We start from the raw sequence: 21018 nt of genomic DNA on the forward strand, positions 1-21018 counted from the left end.
TATATATATATAATATATATATATATATATATATATATATATATATTATATCATCATCATGAGTCATTCTATGCCATTCTATACACACAAATTTTCTTAGCTCGTCAATCTATCGTCTTCTCTTCCTTCCCCTGCTTCGTTTGGAATCTCTTGGGAGCCATTCTGTTATTCTTTTCATCCATATATTATCTGACATTCTTATTATTTGTCTGCCGACACCCATTTCTTTTTCTTTTTGTTAGAATATCCTCTACTTTTGTTTGTTCTCGTATCCATGTTGCTCTTTTTTTGTCTTTTAGTGTTATTCCCATCATTATTAATTCCATAGCTCCTTGAGTTGTAATTAGCTTATGTTCTAAGACTTTATTAGGGCTTCAAGTTTCTGATTAAGTTAACACTGGTAGGACCATCTGATTAAATACTTTAACTTTTAGAGAAAGTGGCATTTTACTTTTCACAATCTCATTTTGTTTACCAAAAGCTCTCCATCCCATGCTTATCCTTCTTTTAATTTCAGTCTCATGTCCTGAGGAAACACTTACTGTCTGTCCTAAGTATGTATATTCATTAACAATCTCCAGAGGTTCGTCCATAACTCTTATTTGTTGTCTCTCTGCATTTTCATTGAAAATTATCTTAGTTTTACTCATATTAATTTTCAGTCTTACATTTCTGAGTTTTACTCATATTCATTTTCAGTCCTACATTTCTGCTTTCTCTATTCAAATCTGATTCACTGAGTAGAATTATGTCATCTGCAAATCTATAGTTGTTAAGGTATTCCCCAATAATGTTAATTCCTACATTTTTCCAATCTAAATTCTTAAAACTTCTCCTAGGTACACGTGAATAAATTTCTCACTGTCTTTATGTAGTTTTAGGATTGCTGTACTATTACCCGTATAGATATATGTGCATATATATATATATTATATATATATATATATATATTATATATATGTGTGTGTGTGTGTGTGTGTGTATATACATATACATACACGCAAACACACACACACACACACACATATATATATATATGTATATATATATATATATAATATATATATATATTTAGATTAGAATTTTATTTATGTTGCTATCAACCAATTGGTTACTTAGCAATGGGACCTACAGGATATTGTGGGCTCCAAACCACATTACATCAAGAAATGAATATTTGATCACCAGAAATAAATTCCTCTGATTCTGCTTTGGCGGCATTTGGGTGTGAACTCGTGCTACCAGAATGATAGGTGAATATGCAACCCACTTGTCCAATTAGTTATTGATCCATTACTCGAATAAATAATGAAGAATTAAGTTGTCATATTCTGTGGGCACTCATATATTATATCTCAAGCTCTCTTGATAGATCAGCCACTGTATTCGCAACAAGCCTCGTTTTAAGTTCTGATAGACCTGCCATTGTATTTACTTCAAGCCTTGTTTTACAGTACACTAACATCAGTAGATTAATCTTTCTGGTACCCCATGTAATGGCCATCTAATTGCTTTTTTTGGCTCACCTTATCAAGTGCCTTTTTATACATGGTCAGTTATCCACCTTTTTGAGTCTAGGCAGTCCCCAGTTATCGGTGGACTCGGTAATCAGCGATCTGGTTTTATGGAGCTTGTCTAGCACTATAAAATCAGCAATTTATTGTGCCATAACAGGACGTGTTCCGGTTATCAGTGCCATAAAACATCTTATGGCACCATAAGGGTTCTTATGGCGCACCATAAGGGTGCTTATGGCACTGATAACCGGTTATCCACACCATAAATCACTTTAGTTTTGGTTAATGGTGGTTTATGCTTATCGGCACACCCCCGGGAACAGAACCTCCGCCTGTAACCGGGGACTGCCTGTACGTATGTCCTTTCCTTCCACACCAGACAGATTTACTCTTCTCATAAAAATGTTGAATGGCTTTCAAAATCTTATAAATTTTAATTCTGTTGGCAAACGTACAGTATAGCTTGTTATGGTTTTTTAGCCATGAAAGGAGTGCAGAGGTGTCAACTGTGAGTTGAGTACTGCGAATATGTAGAGAATGGATGCACAAGAATTTTTTTAGTTTTACCATTGCAAGGAAGATTAACAAGCACATTTCAGTAATACTCCCAAGTAGTCTTTATTCATAGTTCCAGCTTACAGTTTGTGACATTTACATACCATTGTTTATTTTTAAAAATTTTACACAATTTACCTTTATTACAGATCAAAAACCTACTTAACAGTTGTATTTTAAGAAATGCAAGAAAAGTGTATTGTACATATTTTAATTTATACATGGATACAAACTGCAACCTTTGACTGCTGTAGGGTATTAATGTTTTTCTGTGTAATGACTGAGTGGAATCTTTATAGTAAAAACAATCATTATAAAAACACTTACTGCTTAGAGTACCGTACAGTTGTACAAGTAGCCTCATTTTCACAAATGTACTTCAGATATTTTCATTAATATAAGCAGCTTTTTGTAGTTTTTACATATTTTTTAAAAGTTTACAAAACCCTTTTATGCATACTGTTTAAGATAATGGAAAAATTTTTTTTCTCTGAATTTATTTGTTGAATCATTTGTGATAGTTACCCCAACAGCATATGCAGATTGTTTGGCAGTATCAGTTTTTCAGTACATATTAAAAACTGACTTCATTGGTGCTGGATATTTCCAGAATGGTTTTCACAAGGTGAATATTTATCCAAAGGAATTGAAATGCATATCCATTGAGTACATTTTTATATGTATGGTAGATTTTGTGTATTTCACATGGCGGGACATAAGTTAAATGAAAGCATTGGTATAGGCTTAAAGGTGGGGTTTCAAATTAATTTCCAGGGTTCCGGCCTGAAAACTCAAATGCAGACTTATTTTTGCAATGCATATAGAAAAACAAAATTAACACTTTTATTTTAATTTTTTGAAAATGTTAATAGAATATACTGCAAATCTGAACCTAATTGTAAAACAAATTCAGTTTCCAATGACGATAAAGGACACGATTTTATTGGAAGTTTAGTTTGTCTTTTCTAAGTCTGCAAGTTCACAAACAAAGTTTGATATGGTTATGTAATTGGAATTGGGTAACATAATGAAATGCCTGCATTCCAGTCACTTTTAGTTAGATATGAAACGGTGACATACTAGTATTAAGTAGATATTGGAAATGACTGCATTATGAACACAGTAATTAAACCTTGAAGCAAATTAATTATTTCAATTATGATAATGATAATCTACTCTATTAAGGCACTTAGAAACTGAATGATAAAAAAATGGACATTTTACATTAGAAAATGGGTTATCTACTTGTACATGAATGGCATTGATAAACATAGTGGTGGGAAGAATGAGATAATATAGGTAACAAAGTGAAGTTAGTTAATCTCTACAATATAGAATAAGGAAAGAGCATCGTATAGGAAGTCATCCTGCATTTTGATCATATTTGTAGCGTTTTCCAAATCCCTAGATGCGAGATCAAGCCCTGACTCCCAAGAGTTCATGATGAGCTGGATACATTAGTAGTACTGTATGAAGAATTGTGGATGAAATTTATTGTTAGCAATCTGATATGGCAAACTATGCATCTAGTAACAAGAAGGAGCAGGATGAAGGTTGCATCTATAAATATACACTAACAAGGAAACAAACAAACAATTATAAACACTCAATCTGCACATAAGTAAACACATATGTTATATGGTATGATATCTCTGTCAGTCACCAGAGTTGTAGAGAATCCTCGCCAATGGAAGAGCTGGGAAGAATTTTTTTGAGATATGTAGTTCAGAATAATTATATATCACAAAATTTTTCTTGGTCTGACTTATTTTTTTTGGCCCAGAGTAATTTTTGAATTAGCTTGTTTTTTCATTGTTTATTGAAAAAAATAGATATATTTTGAGAATCCTCATTTTTGTCCTTAAAGTGTCTTTTGTCACACCACAATACAAAGATTTCTTGAAAATGGCTCAACACGACCCGCATGTTGATTTATATTATGGTAATACTGGTAAATAGCACTTATGTCAGATAAATGTCATCAACTAGGGTCACTTCCCATCGCCTTGTCACACCACCACAAACACTTGTATGCCCTGCTTCAATAAGAAATAAGCAGGGCAATAGTTTAAGACTTAAAAACTATTTATGTACTGTACATTCATACATATGGACAAGTGATTGACCTTAATTTTGTATGCTGATAAGGCTTAACACTCTTCATATGTACACAGAGATTTATTCCCAATTAGTACACTGTTTGTTTTTTAATTGATGATGACATTCAGACCCCTTCTTTGTAGATTTGTCTTGTAAGAAATTTCCAAGTTTTCACGTTCATGCTCCACATAAAAGGTTATTTTCATGAGTGGTAACGTCACTGTAAAACCGCATAGAAAGCTGTTGCCAATTTAAGACTGGGGAAATTGAAATATCCGTTCTACATTGATACATTGCTCTGACTGCATCAGGTCCGAAACGTTGTCCCCATAAGTTTATGTCACTCATTTCACCTATGAACTGTGAAGTAGGGTCAAAGTCAGTCAGGTCAGGTAAGAGAGTTTGACCCAGGATTGTTAATCCACCACCTTCAAGAACATTTTTACCAGAAAGGACATTCGTCAGTGTCCCTGCAAGTTCTCCATTAATATAAACTCCAACTTGGTGATCCTTACTACTCCAAGTGAAGACAATATGGTACCACTGATTTTCCAGAAATTCAAAAGGCAGTTTTCTAAAGTGGAAGTTACCACCAGCGGGATAGGGGCTTTCAGGGTCAGGAATAGGTACATCTGTTACAGTATTTACTGTATCACTAGAATCAACAGCAAAGATACGTTCTTCAACTTGGGACTCCTGCTCATATTGATTTTGCATCCATTTGTCAGCTTCCTCTCGTGAATCTACATAATGCACTGGTTGGGGCAACAATCCTTGCTCTAATAAAGTTTGTGGGTCAGCACTATATTGTGTGTTGTCAGATTCATCTGTTTTGGGGTCTGGTGTTTGGTTAATGGGACCTTCATAAGCAATTGGGTGAGGTGCAGCTTCATATTTATACTCTGGTGGCAGTTGCTGATGATAGAGATGAGTAGGTTCTTGGTAATGGGAAACAGGTTGGGTCTCGTCTTGTGTTGCTAGAATTCCTTCAGGGTATATCTCATCAACAGAGAACACTTCTTCAGCTGGTGGCACCCTTTCTTCTGGATAATAGGGAATATCATCTTCACTTATATGAAATACTGCAAAATTATTAGATTGTAGTGGGATATCGCTTTCAGATGACTGATTTTTTGGTGGGCTAGAATGAGCATTAGTTTTGAAGTGAAGTGTTCCTTGTGTAGTAGCAGCAGTAGTAGTAGTAGTGGTTGCTTCTGTTGTGGGTTTTGCAGATATTGGCAGTTCATGTTTTTCTTGCAAAGATGGATTAAATTCTTGTATTATTAGAGGTTTGTCTGTTCCTGCAGTTTTTATTGAGAAATCTGTAATTGGTGGAATAGTAGGTCTGTATCCTGAATTGTGTTGAGAAGTTTTAGCTGTTACTGGTTCTGAAATATCTGGTAAAGTGCTAGTAACAACACTTTTCTTGTTGATTTCAGTGGTTGTTTCAGGTGGTAGAATAGTACTTAATGACATTGTTGTAGGTTTTTCAGAGATAATTTCATGTGCATCTAGATTATCTTGTTCTTCTTTAGCAACTGCAATGGTTTGCTGTTTATGGAAATGCTGAGCATTCTCCTCTGTAAATTTGATGACAGAAGGGGAAAGTTTGCTAGCTGCCTCTTCAATTACTCCCACATATTTTCTAGTTGGCTGAACATACTGTACAACAGGTATATCATTATGTGGTTTAGTTGGGGATGATTCATCATCATCTTTGATAGGTATATCACTTCTTGAAGGAGTAGGAGGTAGTGGCTCCTCAGTTGGAAGTAGTACAGCTTTCTCCTCTGTTATAATGGCAGGAGCTACCGTCTCCTCAAAGGTATCCTCTTGCTCATTTGAGAATCCAAAAGGAATGGTATTTCTAAAATGCAGATTATTTTCTCCCAGTTGATTTTCATTTGTCTCCTCTTCATGGACCACTAGAGTTTCTTCTCTGACGATAGTGGGAGCCTTTGTTGTTTTAGGTGGTTCTGGTGCTAATTGGGATTGGTAATGTTCATACATGGCATTAAACGCATCAACATTTGTGATTGGTACTGAGTAGACAACAGCTGTATTTCCATCTTTGATTGCAGGGAGCCCTTCCATTGCACGTTTGAATTCTTCTATGTGATGAGGTCTGATTTGTACTGCTTTTTGCTTATTCACATTATTTGCATTTCCATATGTTTTGTCACTCCATTTTTCACTATGATTTTGCTCCTTATGTTTAAGAATATCTTCAGCTGTTGACCAAATGGATACTTTTGATTTTAGTCCTGATACCTGAGGCTTTTCAGTTGATTCACCCTGTGGTGATGTAAAACGAATAGCTGAAGCAGCTCTTGGTCTTAAAGTAGTTGTTCTTGAGAGTGTGGTTTGTGGCAGGCTTTTCCTTGTGGTTGAAGTTCTTATTGGTTTCTGTGTTGTTGAGGTGGTTTTTATTGTAGTAGTTGTTTGTGTTGATTGTGTAGGTGTTGTGGTTGTAGGTGGTAATGTAGTTGTTTCACTGTCAGGATGAGATGAAGATTGATGAGAATTTGGTTGGTTTATGAGTTTCCACAGAGGCATACGTGTTGATTGTCTGGATAGTGAAGGGGATTGACGTGGTTTGTTTGGCTCTCGGGTATGTGGTCTCCTTGTGGTGGTAAATCCTGGTGTGTTTTGTGAGCTGGGCTTAAGCTGGTGTGTCTCATAGTGAATTGAATGAGGAGGATTTGGAGTGGTGGTTGTTGGGAACTGTGTTGTCGTCCTTGGTGTTAGTCTTTGTATTGAGAGACGTGATTCACTTGGCCTAGTTATTGGTTGAGATGTAGTTGTCCTTGTTGGCCAAATTGTCGTTTTTCTATGTGTAGTGGTAGTAGGTCGAAGTGTTGTTGTAGTTGTTGAAGCTTGATGTATTGGGCTTTGGCTTGAGAAGGATGTTCCCCTTATTCCATAAGGATTCCAGTGGTTGGGTCCCAATTTGACCTCAGTCACTTGTGAAGACCACCCAGCATTATTATCCCAAGTAATTTTCTCAGTTGTTGAATGTTTTATTTCTTCTTGACCGGCCACATCTTTGGGTTCTTTGTTTAGTTGCCACATTGGTGACCACTCATTTGGTGACTGTGGTATTGAGGGCTTTGGTTGTTGAGGTACATTCCAGTTGAAGAGGACGAAATCATCATCACCTGAAGGCTCTGTGATTATTCTTGGTTCTGGTTCTTTTAAGTGCAGGTCATATGGGTCACTTTCTTGCATAGTTAGTTCATAGGGAACAACTGTCCAATCATTGTAAGATTCTGATCTCGAGAAGCCATCTCGAGTTGGAAGGAGATGAAGGTCAGCATTCAGCCCAGATGGAGAAGCCTCTAGGTCTGCCACACCCATTGTATCCACATCAACAAAACTGTATGGTGACCAAGTGTCAAAGGAGCGACCTTTGCGTGAGTCTGCCATGATATTTTCTATGTCTCCAAGTCCACCACTGTAATCAACTGCATCTCTTCGTTGCCTTTTTTGCGGGTTTTGCTGTACTGCAGTCCACTGTGTTCGTGGATGGCGATCTACTTGGTCCATTTGGTATGGTTGAACGGGAGGTGGCCCTCCCCAGAGTATTCCCAGGCCATCATGTCTGAGGAAAAAAGCCACTTGGCTGTCAGCTTCTGGTGATACAGCTGTTAGAATAGGTGCAACTCCATATGGGAACTGTGTAATGTTTACCCAAGCAGCCAAAGTAAGGTCAGAAATAGAAGGTGCTGGTTTCAGAATACGAGCGTAACCTCCATCTCCAACAACTAATCGATATGATGAATGTTGCTGCAAAGCTGTAGCACAAATGCACAGGGTGCAACACACTGCTGCCAACCTGTAAAGAAGGAAGGGGATTTTAGTAACTTTTCATACTGTAATATTAACAGGGAAACATCATTCTGAAATACAGTTTATGCATATTTAAATTGATCAACGCTTTAAAGGAACCAGTCAATGTTGTGCCACTAGGAGAAAAAGATTCATCAGGTGAAATTTGTCTTTCTATTTTCATTGTTATATATAGCTTACGATAGCTACTACTATCATCTTCAATGTTCTTGTGATATGATTTTCAGTTTGTTAATTTCCCTTTTCTATATCTCCTAGTCCCGGATTTTATCCACGACCCGTTGTATACCTTCACGTGTTGTTTGCTAATCCCTTGCCTTGTTTCAGTCTATGGATTTGCAGTGATCGTTCTCTTGTAGTCATGATGTTACACCTGGTTTGACCTTTTGACCTTTTGACCAGGCTCAATAGGCCTAATTCTTTCAAAACTTGATTTGTTGTTTCTGTTATTTATGTGTCCCTTTGATTACTTTGCGTTTCTGTGTCATTACCTATGTATACTAATTTGCTCACCCTATGGTTTTAGTGTCCCAAAAAAGTAAAGCAAAGACATTGTTTTTGTCTTGTATGTTTATCGCTCGTATGTGTTCCTGTTTCTGCAAATTGATTTCTCCCAGAGGCTTCCATGTAAGACAGATTACATCCCAACAAAGTATGATATAAACTACAAGGTAAAGTTTTCATCTTGATATCTTTGCTTTTGTTTTTGGCATATTTTTTCCCGACTATGTTGTTAAAAGGAGAGATTAAATTATATTTATAATTTTTTTCTGCCACTGCTAATGAAAATTTCTTTAGCTCTTAAGTAGCTTAATTTATTAACCATTTGTTGTATGTGAGTTTCAAGAAACTACTTTTTCGCTGAATTTCTTCCTTCATGACTTTTGAAAGCACTCGGGAATAAACCTACTGATACTCCCCTCTTCTTGCTTTGCTGTATTATGAAAAATAGTATATGTAAACATCTGTGCGAGTGATTTTTTTTTTTGGTATACTTTGGTTCCAAAGTCCTCTCTTATGTTGGGGAGACTGGGAGTAAATGGAGTTTGCATGGAAAGGATCATTAAGAGCAGTAAACATACAAAAAGAAGAAGTGTACTTTATTAACTCTACGTTGCTGGGATAAAAACTATAGGGTGAATTTGACAGAAAACAGTAATTCAGGGGGCACATATCAACTCACTACCAACAATAAGAGAAAAAAAAAACATCTGGCAGACTGTAGAACAGCAAATGAGTTCTAAAAGAGTCATTTCTGATGGACTGGTCTAAAGTTCAAACGAAGTTTCACATCTTGATAACTTCAAAAGAAAGGTTACTAAAAATCCCCAGACTGGAATGAGTCACAGGTATTTTGAGGACGAGATCTGGGACTTGAAGATACATAAACAGGAGGTTTCCAGGCTAAAAATCATAGCACAAGGTCACACTGAAGGGGATAGCAGGAGATGTAGGATAAGAGCAGTACTTTGCAAACCATCCGTCTGGAAAAATGTAAAACAAAAAGAAAGTAGAAAGAAAGAAGCAAGCTTTACCCAGTGGGCATTTTTCTTCCATTATCTATTGGACCTTGAAGTTCGTTGACATGCTATCAATATTTTGTCTTAATTCTCTTTTGTAATGGAAATTTATTGCCTGTAATGTTAGTGAAATTTAAAAGCATTAGTTTTTGGTTTGTTTATATAAATGCTTGGTAGGGAATTAGTTAATTTGGAAATTTGTCTCATAAGATTTTGGAATTGTGGATTGTATCATTATATATGGCAGTGTTAAGATTTTATCCATAGAGTACACTTACAGAATTATTGTATAAAATTCTACTTGTACTGTCATGTAATTATCTTGATAATAATAATAATAGATTTGTGAATTTGATATCAAAGATGCCATTTACATGGCTGGTCTGGCCTGTGTTTGTTCTAGGCTTCCGCTCGGTTTTTTATTTATTTTTTATTATTTTTTCCTTTCCTGGCCGTAGAGGTAATCTTGATCTCATTCATATTCATATGGTAATGGCCTTTTTAAGTGGATATTCATTTAAAAATGTGTATGGTTCCGTGAAAACCATGTTGTAGCTTCATACGTGAAGCCAAACACGTACTAGAGTATTATGGCGCATTTCTGATTAGAAGCTATGCAGGGACTTGGTCGATAATATTTGGATCAAGAATTTGGTCTCGGGATCTTGTGTTTCATGAATTTCAAGAAATTTAAAGCCTTTGGCAGCTGTTTAGGAAATACCGTTTTATTATTTTTAATTTGTATGTATCATAAATTTGATTCAGTTATTTGCTTTGCATAGTGTATAACATTAATTATGGCTTAGATATTTTGAGTCTTATTCTAAATTATGTCTTTATTGTAATTGCAGCCAGCATGACTTTTTGGCTCTCTCTCTCTCTCTCTCTCTCTCTCTCTCTCTCTCTCTCTCTCTCTCTCTCTCTCACACACACACACACACACACACACACACACACACACACCACACACACACACATATATATATATATATTATATATATATATATTATATATATATATATATATATGTGTGTGTATGGATGTTTGTATTGTACCCATACAGAGAGAGCAGAGAGGAGAGAGGAGAGAAGAGAGAGAGAGAGAGAGAGGTAATATTACGAGTATGTTCTTGCTGTTATTGTCGTACAAGCTGAATTGCTTGACAGTAGTACTCTAAAATGGAAAAGGATTTTCTTATGATTAGATACGATGAAGTAAGGTTCATACCAGCAGTGTTTTCTTAAGAGAAGCACCTGCAGTGATTACTATCCTCGCAAGTGTTACCTGATATTTACATACTGCATATTATTACTGCAGTTGATCTCTCATTGTGACTGAAGGTCGTGAAATTTAGGGGTTGAATATAAAGAGCAACACATGACGAAAAAATTGCTTTTGATAAAACCCCGCCATACTGAAATGAATTTCAGTCAGCCAAGCAATTTTGACATAAACAATGCGAGGGAAATCCCCCAGGGGTCACTTGGTCAAAGCCACGGAGGATTTAGAAGACTGTGTACCAGCGTGATTTTGGGAAGATTGTCAGATAATGAAGGAACGTTTCATCCGAAGTCCCACTGTGACGACAAGGTCTTTTGTTTGGAAAGTTCCTCAAGTCAGCAGTGTCAAGTGTTAAGGTCTTCGCTTCGTAGCAGTAGATGGGGGTTTACCGTTGACCTCTGCCAAGGCTTGCAGCGAGGTTGACGCTGGATGGCGATTCTTGAATAATTGTGGCATTGTAGTTGGGGATGAGAGACTGGAAAAGCCACAGTGAGACATTTCTTATTTCCGTTAGATTGGCTGCTCTCGGCTTGATTTCATGGCTTTTATAAACGCCGTTTGAAAAATATATTTGAGAAGTAAGAAGTTTAGTATGTGCACGCTTGCCTTTGCTGCTTTCATTAGCCGCTTCTGCTACAGTTTGCTTTACTTAACTTACTCTAATCAATGTAACAATTATATGGACCAATTCAAATTTAGTCTCATGAACAGATGATTGTTTTAATCTATTTATTATCGTTGTTATTGTCTTTACTACAAATGATCTATTGTAGCCTTTAATACTATTAAAAAATCACGTAAACTTACTGTGCTTTATTTACAAAACCAAGAAATTTATTCTTTAATTTAAATAACTTTACAGAAGCGCTACTTCCTTTTTGTACACACACACACACACACACACAACATACATACACACACACACACACACACACACTGTCTAGCCTCAGTGTTGTATAGTTTTAAGGTATTATGAGAGCCTAATTTTTACTACTCTATAGCTCTCATTCTCTGCACAATATCATAATGCACTCTATAGCTCTCACGCTCTGCACAATATCATAATGCACATGGAAAAACATATATGTGTATGCATCAGTGGCAGGGTGCTGGCTTTGTGACACCAATTTAACTTATGAAAACAGTATTGTGTTGTGTTGCATTTGTATTGAAATTGTACGATTTTTCTTGATGGCTTGCATATTTGATTAAAGTTCACTGACTTTTTTTTTTCCCCGGAGAAGAGAGTGCTAGAAAGATTCGCTTGTATGAGAAGGTTACCTTTGGCTTCTTTAAACGAGGTTGGAAAGATTGAAAGAATTGTTGAGCCAGCTCTCCTTTATGGAAGTGGCGTGTGGATTTTGAATGTAGAGAAAAGAAGAAAAGTGGGAGCTCTATTGATTGACCGTTTTTATCAGCTTATGTGAAATGGTTTTGTCTTGTGGAGAGAATGGAGAATGACTGGGTGGTGAAAAGAGCGTATACACTTTGGAAGTGCAGGGAGGAGGGAGAAGAGGAAGACCTGGGAAGAATTCGCTAGATGGCTGGAAGATGCATCTGAGCGGAGGAGCCTCAACACTCAGAAAGCAAGACAGTGCATGTAAGATCAAGCTGGATATGTCTCACTGTACGTGTAGAGAGGTTCGAGACCTTATGAACCTTCTGCAAATGCTGTGGATGTTTTCTGCATAGGGAGTTCATCCACGATTCACCCGGTTAAGTATGAATGGAGCGCTGAGCGTTGTCAGAGAAGACTTGGAAAAAGGCTCACTTGAGTTTACATTAGGCAATTTAGGGGATATGAAACTCGCAATACTGATGACATCACTTTCGGGTTGTACTGCTTCTCGTAATTGCTTGCGTGGTTACTTCCTTCCTTAGGGTTTGAGCATCGCACATCTGTGATATACCGCTTCCTTTTACTCATGCGATTACAGGTCTTCGTTTCTTTCGCTCCTCTCGTGTCTTGTGTAATTACTGCGTCAGTCGTCATTATTTTAAGAATGGAGGTACAGTGTGAATTACATTTGAGTATTTTCTTGCGGGATATTTGCTTGCTTACAATGCTTCGGATTGCTTTTGGTTCATGTGCTGTGCTCAGCGTCAATATTTGTATTAAGGGAACATTTTCTTTTCTGAATAAGCATTTATGAAATCGGGCCATCATCTTTTGAAGTATATTATGTAAGTTTTATGTTTTATTTTATGACATAGCCAATTGAACATAAGATTACTTTACTTAAGCAGCTCTGGGCTGAAGAAAACGCTGTGATAGGTAAGAAAAAGCTTGACTTTTAAGAAAAATATCGTGTATTGAAACTGGGGGTGCGGGGGAGCTTGGATAGAATAACAAAGCATCGTAATGGAGAGTCAGCAGTCCGGAATTAGGCTTTGATACCAATGAAGGGATTATATTGATTTCATTCATGGTGAAAGAGGAGCTCTTGATAACTCCTGTATACTTCTTGTCCGTTTTTACTCGGTTCATGCAATGAACTTCTAAGAAACGTTTCTAAGGTGTGTCAGCATGGAAACTTAAGTCTACTGAGTAGGAGCAGTGAAACAGTAATGAATGAGAGAGAGAGAGAGAGAGAGAGAGAGAGAGAGAGAGAGAGAGAGAGAGAGAGAGTTTCACTATTTCCTGGTTAAGCAAGCAAATTTGATGAGGAATAGTAGGGAAGTATAGTTATCGAGTGAGATGGATTCGATATGTAGCACTTATAGAAAATGTATTCATGTGAAGGCTGCATGCATATAGAAAACGAGTTTCGTAGTTTCCTTGAGCTGAGGGAAAGTTCTGTTGCCTTGTGTGATGGTTGTATTGGGGAATAACCCACTACTTGAAAAGGGGGGTTCATTCACGATACATCAAATCAAGTGAGAGAGAAGAGCGAAGCTAGAGAGAGAGAGGATGAGATGAGAGAGAGAGAGAGAGAGAGAGAGAGAGAGAGAGGACAAATCTAGCAGAATTGTGATAGAGAAAAAGTAAGATGTTACGTGTTACACCTGATTTGTTAAAGCGAACACGGTATTTGTAACTTATCATATTCAGGTTTTTGAGTTACGAGTGAATAGAAAGCGATAGCACAAGGGAAAAACGTTTCATTACTTTAATTTATTTTTGTCAAGTTGCAAAGTGTAGTATTGATCTTAATCGTGATTTCTATGCTATACTACATCAAAGAAGAAAATTTGGTAAAGTGCATTGATTGTTAGCGGTCAGTAACCTACTGTGTGTTGAGACTTATTGAGCGCATTCATACGAGATGGTCAGAACACCTTCTTCAAGGTGAGATGAGAACTTGATAATGAGTTTGGCCGGTTATTATACTGGTTAAAGTTAAGTATATCCTAGTTTAACCAGACCACTGAGCTGGTTAACAGCTAGTCCGAAGGATTAGATATTTTCACATTGCTAGGAACCAGTTGGTTACCTAGCAACGGGACCTACAACTTATTGTGGGACCCGAACCACATTATATCGAGAAATGAATTTCTAATCACCAGACATTAATACCTTTGATTCCACGTTGCCGGAGCGGAGAATCGAACTCGCGACTATCGAATCGGTAGGCGAGCACATAACCCACTCCTCCAGTGAAGAACTGTTATAATAGCTATAATTGTGATGATGGTAATGTTTATAGTTGTGAATGGGTGAGTAGATCTAAAACAAACGATCATAGTGATCGGAAATTGAGTAAGCTGTGACGATATTCACTTTATCCATTTTATGAATGAGATCGTATAATCGAGTAGCAGTTGTCATAATTAAGTAAGGGTTGTCACTATGATGTGGAGGTTTATTAGAATATTGATATAGGAGCCACTGGGAAATTCACAGGTGAACCACAGACATTTCAAGAGAACTTTAGCAAATATGGTCGTCTGCACCCTCAGAAGTTTATTTATACACGGGTTAAAATCTGTCATGGGTAACGACAGCCCTGGTAGATTCAAATCAACCGTGCAATTGATGTCTAGGCCAGTCCCTTACGACGCTCCTGATTGGCTGTTGGTAAGCCAGTCACAGGGCTGGAAACTGTCTCTCGAGAGTTCACATGGGTAGGATCTATGTTCAATCTCTCCTGAGGTATAATTCTTTCAGGAGAGGTGGAACATACATCCTGCCTATGTGAACTCTCGAGAGAGACTCCGAGTTTCCAGCCCTGTGATTGGCTTATCAACAGCCAATCAGGAGCGTCGCAAGGGATTGACATAGACATCAAATGCACGGTTGATGTGAATCTACTATAGGACAGTTGGGAGTCTAGGCAGTTTGTAACTATATCATTGTCCAATAGAAAATGGTTGTAGTCTAGGTCTCCCAGAGGTGGTTTCGCTTTGGTTTTTTTTTGCCGTCATTGTGAGGAGCGTTCCGATATTGACGTAAGAGTTGTTCATCCATGTGTCCGAAAATACCAATATCCTCTAAACTGGAATAAATTGGACTTAGTTTACAAAGAAAAGTCCTCTGAAACGTAAAAATGTAGAATCTGTTGTAATTAAAATAACCCCTGCCATGAATTTGAATGATGGATGTTATCAACTTAAGACTATACTTTTCACGTTTCGGGAACAGTCAACTTCACACGTGTCGTTAAAAGATTAAATGGCAATTATGTTGTGACTTCGGTGGTCTATATGTCTTTGATACTGACTTTAACTTGTCTTTCTTTTGTTATTACATTTCTCAGAGGCGTAATTCCTGCTTTTTGTTACTCGAAGAACAGCGTAGTGTGGCTTTAGACTAGTGATTCATCCAGATTGAAGGATGCTTTCAAAACTTTTTTTTTCTTTCTTTCTTTTTTGAACTGGCTTACGCCTACAGAGTGTACAGCACTTCATCCATATATTTTGAGGTAATTTTGTAGCTGTTGTGTTTTTTTTTTCTAGTTTAATATTGTTTTTGGTCCCACCCCCTCTCTCTTATCTCTTTTTTGGGTCCCCCCCCCCCCTCTCTCTCTCTCTCTTTATCTCTCGCTTAAACGCGGAAATTTCTTTGTAATATAAAAAAATCGAATGTTTTTCTTGAAATTAAAGTGAATGGAGAATTGCATTACGATGGTGTTATGCTCCTCGAAGATAAAACGATGTTATTTATAGATTATGTAAATTTTGCAACTCGTCGTTATAGCATAATTTTTGAAGGTTTGATCTAATATGTCGTCTTTTCTTACTGTAAGAATTGGAGCAATGATGGCGTTAGATTAAAAAAACGAAAAAAAAGACACTTTTGGTTCAGAAAGGTAGCAGATATTTCCCATCCTCTTCACTTACTGATATAACTTGGTTATATATATATATATATATATATATATATATATATATATATATATATATATATATGTGTGTGTGTGTGTGTGTGTGTGTGTGTGTGTGTGTGTGTGTGTGTGTGTGTGTGTGTGAAAGGTGCTATTTTTTGTGTGAAGTCTGATTGGAATCTTTCGTACTGAAATGCATTCCTCCTCAGAAAGCGTAAATAATATAATATTTTTAAATTAAGACATTATAGTTAGTGAAAATGACATGTCCTGAACGCATTCTTTTTCCCGACTCTCTCTCTCTCTCTCTCTCTCTCTCTCCTCTCTCTCTCTCTCTCTCTCTCGTGCTCTTCCGCATGCATTTGTATGTGGTCCTCTCAAGGATGTTTGTGGTCAAATGTTTTGTCCGTTTGGATTTGTGCAAATAAGGTTGGTTTTTGAAAGGTGTGTATATTGCTTTGCCATTTTCGTTTCCTAGACTTAGATTTTTATTCTTTCAAGAAAGGATCTTGATTAGAAGAAATCTTATGTCATTCTTAGAAAACAAGAATGAATCAGTAGGGAATGGAAAGTGCCGACTAATAACTAAAGTTAAATTTTTTGCATAAAGACTGCATGGAGAATAAAGAAAGTGGAGAATATGGAATATAACTATTGTTCTTGCAATGCTTTGATTGTTTACAAACATTAGAATTTCGAATGGTAGCCATAGTTGACCTCCGACATTTGGCATCCCAAGTTTTTTCATGATCTGAAGCAGATTGTTTGTTTGTTTTTTCTTATGAAAAAATTAACGACCACAACCTCGAGAAGAAATGGAACACTACACTCAAACAATCACCAATCACCGTCATTGTTGTCAAACTCCGTTTGTTGACTAACGCAAGACACCAATCTCTCTCTCTCTCTCTCTCTCTCCTCCTGCAGTCTAACGTTGGACAACCTTACAGCTGACGGCGGCGAAGGGAATTTGTTAATTATATTCTGAATGGCCCTCGTAGGACGAAGGGAAGGAGGTATGGGGAAAGGGGCGTGGCCTCTGTCGCAACTCTCTCGAGATTCCCAAGGAAATAGAGACAGGTGACAGATTGACAGGTCGTGACAGATGATCCTCCTCTTGAGTAAACTGTGGTCACTAACGAGATGATTGAATGGTTTTGGGAAGCACAGTTATTGCTTGCACATGCTCAGAATTGTACGCGTCTACTCATGTACATATTATAGTAATACAACACACGAAATATATATATTTATAATATATATATATATATAATATATATATATATAAAATAATAATAATAAAATATAATAATATATATAAAATTAAATAATATATATATATATATATAAATATTTAAGAATATATGTATAATATATATATATATTAAAAATAATAAAATATATAGAATATATATATATATATATATATATATTATATATATATATATATATATATATATATATTATATATAATATATATATATTCATCAAAATGTTCATTCTGATTTTTAAGTTTGTGTGTAAAATGATACATTTTCCCTATTTGCATTATATTGTAACATTTAAGCACTTTACTTTTTCTTTCTTAATTACACACACAGAGAGAGAGAGAGAGAGAGAGAGAGAGAGAGAGAGAGAGAGAGATTAAACTTTAATAAAAAAGTTACATATTTTAAAACGTAGTTTCCTTATTCTCCATAGCACTATAGAACGATATGATGTTAACAATTTAATGATATTTGTCAAATACGGTAATTGTATTTTCTGTTGAAATTTTCGGTAACGTTACGAAAGGAATGAAGAAAGTAATTAGGAGCAACTGTATGAATCTGAAAGTTGTGAAACGGTAGTAGGTAATTGAAAAATGGAGAAATGTCTCATTATTATTATTATTGTTGCTACTAGTGCACTATATTGTATTATAAGAGAGGGTCGAACTGCAAGTCCAGGTTAGCTTCATCGTGTATACTTATAATGGAGGTGAAAGAGGCTATAGTAGGTTCACATCAACAGTGCATTTGATGTCTAGGCCAGTCCCTTACGACGCTTCTCATTGGCTGTTGATAAGCCACTCACAGGGCTGGAAACTCAGTCTCTCTCGAGAGTTCACATAGGCAGGATGTATGCTCCACGTCTCCTGAGGGATTCGTGTTTCAGGAGAGGTGGAACATACATCCTGCCTATGTGAACACTCTCGAGAGACTGAGAGTTTCCAGCCCTGTGACTGGCTTATCAACAGGCAATCAAGAGTGTGGTAAGGAACTGGCCTAGACATCAAATGCACAGTTAATGTGAATCTACTATAGCTTCCCCGGGCTGGAGAACAGCAAGCCTGAACGTGCGTTTCATTTAATAAGGATGATTACTACTAATGATAGCGATTACTTGTATTAAGGATCATAGGCACTAATGATATCCTCATCTAGAGAGTATATGAGACAGTTCTGATAAACACCAATTATTATTTTTGCCTATATTTAAATTAAGGGCAAATCAGCCTAGATTGAAGCCGAGTAACATTTGGAGAAAAATGCGAGCTACAAGAAAATATGACAATGTTGACGGAACTTGAGTTTGTTCCAGTGCGGTTATGACTCAATTCTTTTCTATATCTTTATCTAACTGTCTTTCGAGCTTCGTTAGCGGTAAAGCAGAAATTTAGAGAGACAGTTATAGTAGTGTTGTGGGTTCAGAATTAATTAGTGTTTTGAAAGGGTCACGTGGCTAGCTGCCTTCGTTGATTTCGCTACAAAGAAATTGGGCGGTGAGTAAGGTGCCTAGCGCAGTTCTCTGATATAGTTCCCAGAGCAGCTTGTTGGACTTGCTTGGTTGATTTATAGAGCATTGTTTGCCTATTTGGATATTCTTCGCAAATAGCGTCACTCTTAACAGATTAATTGAAGGTTCTCCTTGATGATCATAGACCCACTTCTTTCTTCTAACTTCATTCACCTTATTTCAGTCCTAAGGTGGGTTCTTTCTATTAAGCCCGTCCACACGGTCGGCCCTTGCCTGACGAACTTTGTTCGATGTGACATCTAAAGCGGGAAAAGTCAGAACCTTATTCACTGATTCTCTAAAGTGGGAAAAGTCAGAACCTTATCCACTGATTCTCTAAAGTGGGAAAAGTCAGAACCTTATCCACTGATTCTCCGCTTCTGACGTCACAATGAACAGAGTTCGTCGAGCAAAGCTCGACCTTGTGGACAGCCCTTTAGGCATTACTCTCGCGATGGTGTTCACAATTTTCGAACTTGGGTCAGGTTTGATCAGTCCTTCTTCACACCGTTATCCTCTGAATATGGGACTGCCATCGCTTCGGAATAATCGATCCTGCCTCTTTTGTCAAAGTGGACTTCATCACCATGTACTTCTTGTATTGTTCCGCTTTATTTGGGCAGCCAATAATATTTTGTTCTGCACCTTATAATGAATTTCAATCAAAAAACATTTTGAAGTTGCTGAGGAAATTCTGATATCACCACTCTTAAATGTTCTTGGAACCTGGTTATTAAGAAATCCTTTATATTAATTGCAGAAATATTATATGGAATAGTGTTTACGCGATTAAACAGATGTAAATCTCGGTGTTTTTGTTTTGCTATGTTATTGAATTGGAGGTTAATAAATCTTTGGGTTTGTAGGGACAGAAAACCTGGTGTTTGAAAATTTTGATCTGCCGTTGTGTTGCTATTGTGTGGACAACCTCCAAGTTCTGCCTAATTGCTTAAGTTATTCAGGGTCAAAATAAAGAGAAGAATAGTAAGAACTTTATGTGGAGTTCTCGTTTGAATCCCCACTAGACTGGAATGATTATAATAATATTTAGGAACTTGAACTGATAGTTTTCATATTTTAAAGATCATGTCTAATGACCAGGTCATGAGTAGAAGATCCAGTTAGATGTACATATGAAATTTCTTTCCATTTTTACATTTACTTTTGTGAAAAAGTTAAATGGTGTACGGCCATAAATAATTAAAGAAGTATGATTCGGCACTTGTTGTTGGACACCTTCCGCTGGCACAAGCATGAAAAGGGGGTCTTTATCAAAATTCCAATCGTTGCAATTTGGCAAAATACGTTGTAATTTAACGAGACCTTTTTTTTTTTTTCTCCCGTCACTGTTCGGACCTCACCCTTTACTCATCTCCTCCCCCTTTACATTTTTTCTTTCCGCCTTCTCCGAATTCTCTGGTCTCCGCTGTGTTGTCTTCAATCCTTTCTAAATCCCCCCCCCTCCCCCCCCGCCCGCCGCCTCCCCTTCTTTTCATCCAAAATAGATTGTTCCATTTTGCCTGTGTGCCCTTCCTGTCTTGACACACCGGAAGTCGCTGTTTACGAGAGATGATACGCTCCTTAGAAGGGATCCTAGATTGGGTCTCTCGTCTCTCTTCGAGATGAAAGATGGTTGGTTGATGATGCCTCTCCGTCGACGAGGAACCTATTTGCTGATTTTGAAAACGGATGTTGTTTGTATTGCGGCGTTTTATAAGTGTTTTCAGAGGTTGCGGGAGGTCTTGGGTGTATGGGGTTTAACCCGGAGGGTTCCCATGATTCGGGTTTTCATTGCTGTCTGCTTGCGGTTAGGCAATATTCAGAGTAAGTGTGGCCTCTGGTGACATGATTATTTGCGTGGAAGATTTGACTGTAAAGCGCAAGGATTCTCGGTCTTCTAATGACTTTGTCATTAAGGGCATTATCTGTCTTCATCTCTCTGTCTACGCTGTGTTATTTGTTGTCCATTTATGGTGGTTTATTTTTTCTCTGATGTTTTCCTTTTCATCTTCGTTTTCCTCCCTCCTTCCCTACAACCTCGTCTCACTTTCCTTGCATGTATTGCAGTTTCTTCTTCTTTTAAGAACCAACTAATTTGAGTGTCGCAACCATACTTTGGTCAGGTATTCTTTTACCTAATTGTTTGTCGGGTGC

General features: G+C 37.1%; 2 protein-coding genes across 2 annotated transcripts in view; one reads left to right on the plus strand and one right to left on the minus strand.

Moving 5' to 3' along the window:
• The window catches only part of LOC135196168 (NBAS subunit of NRZ tethering complex-like), a 668624-nt gene that overhangs the window by 115716 nt on the left and 531890 nt on the right, over nt 1–21018 (plus strand). The gene's annotated exons all lie outside the window — the stretch shown is intronic.
• Nucleotides 2111–21018, minus strand: part of LOC135196166 (mucin-2-like) — a 58643-nt gene continuing 39735 nt past the window's right edge. Inside the window, exon 2 of the mRNA XM_064222742.1 lies at nt 2111–8007. Within this exon, the coding sequence (XP_064078812.1) occupies nt 4350–8007 (3658 nt within the window). The 3' untranslated portion in view covers nt 2111–4349. The remainder of the gene's footprint in view (nt 8008–21018) is intronic.

This window comes from Macrobrachium nipponense, chromosome 17, assembly GCF_015104395.2.
Source record: "Macrobrachium nipponense isolate FS-2020 chromosome 17, ASM1510439v2, whole genome shotgun sequence".
Lineage (NCBI taxonomy): Eukaryota > Metazoa > Arthropoda > Malacostraca > Decapoda > Palaemonidae > Macrobrachium > Macrobrachium nipponense.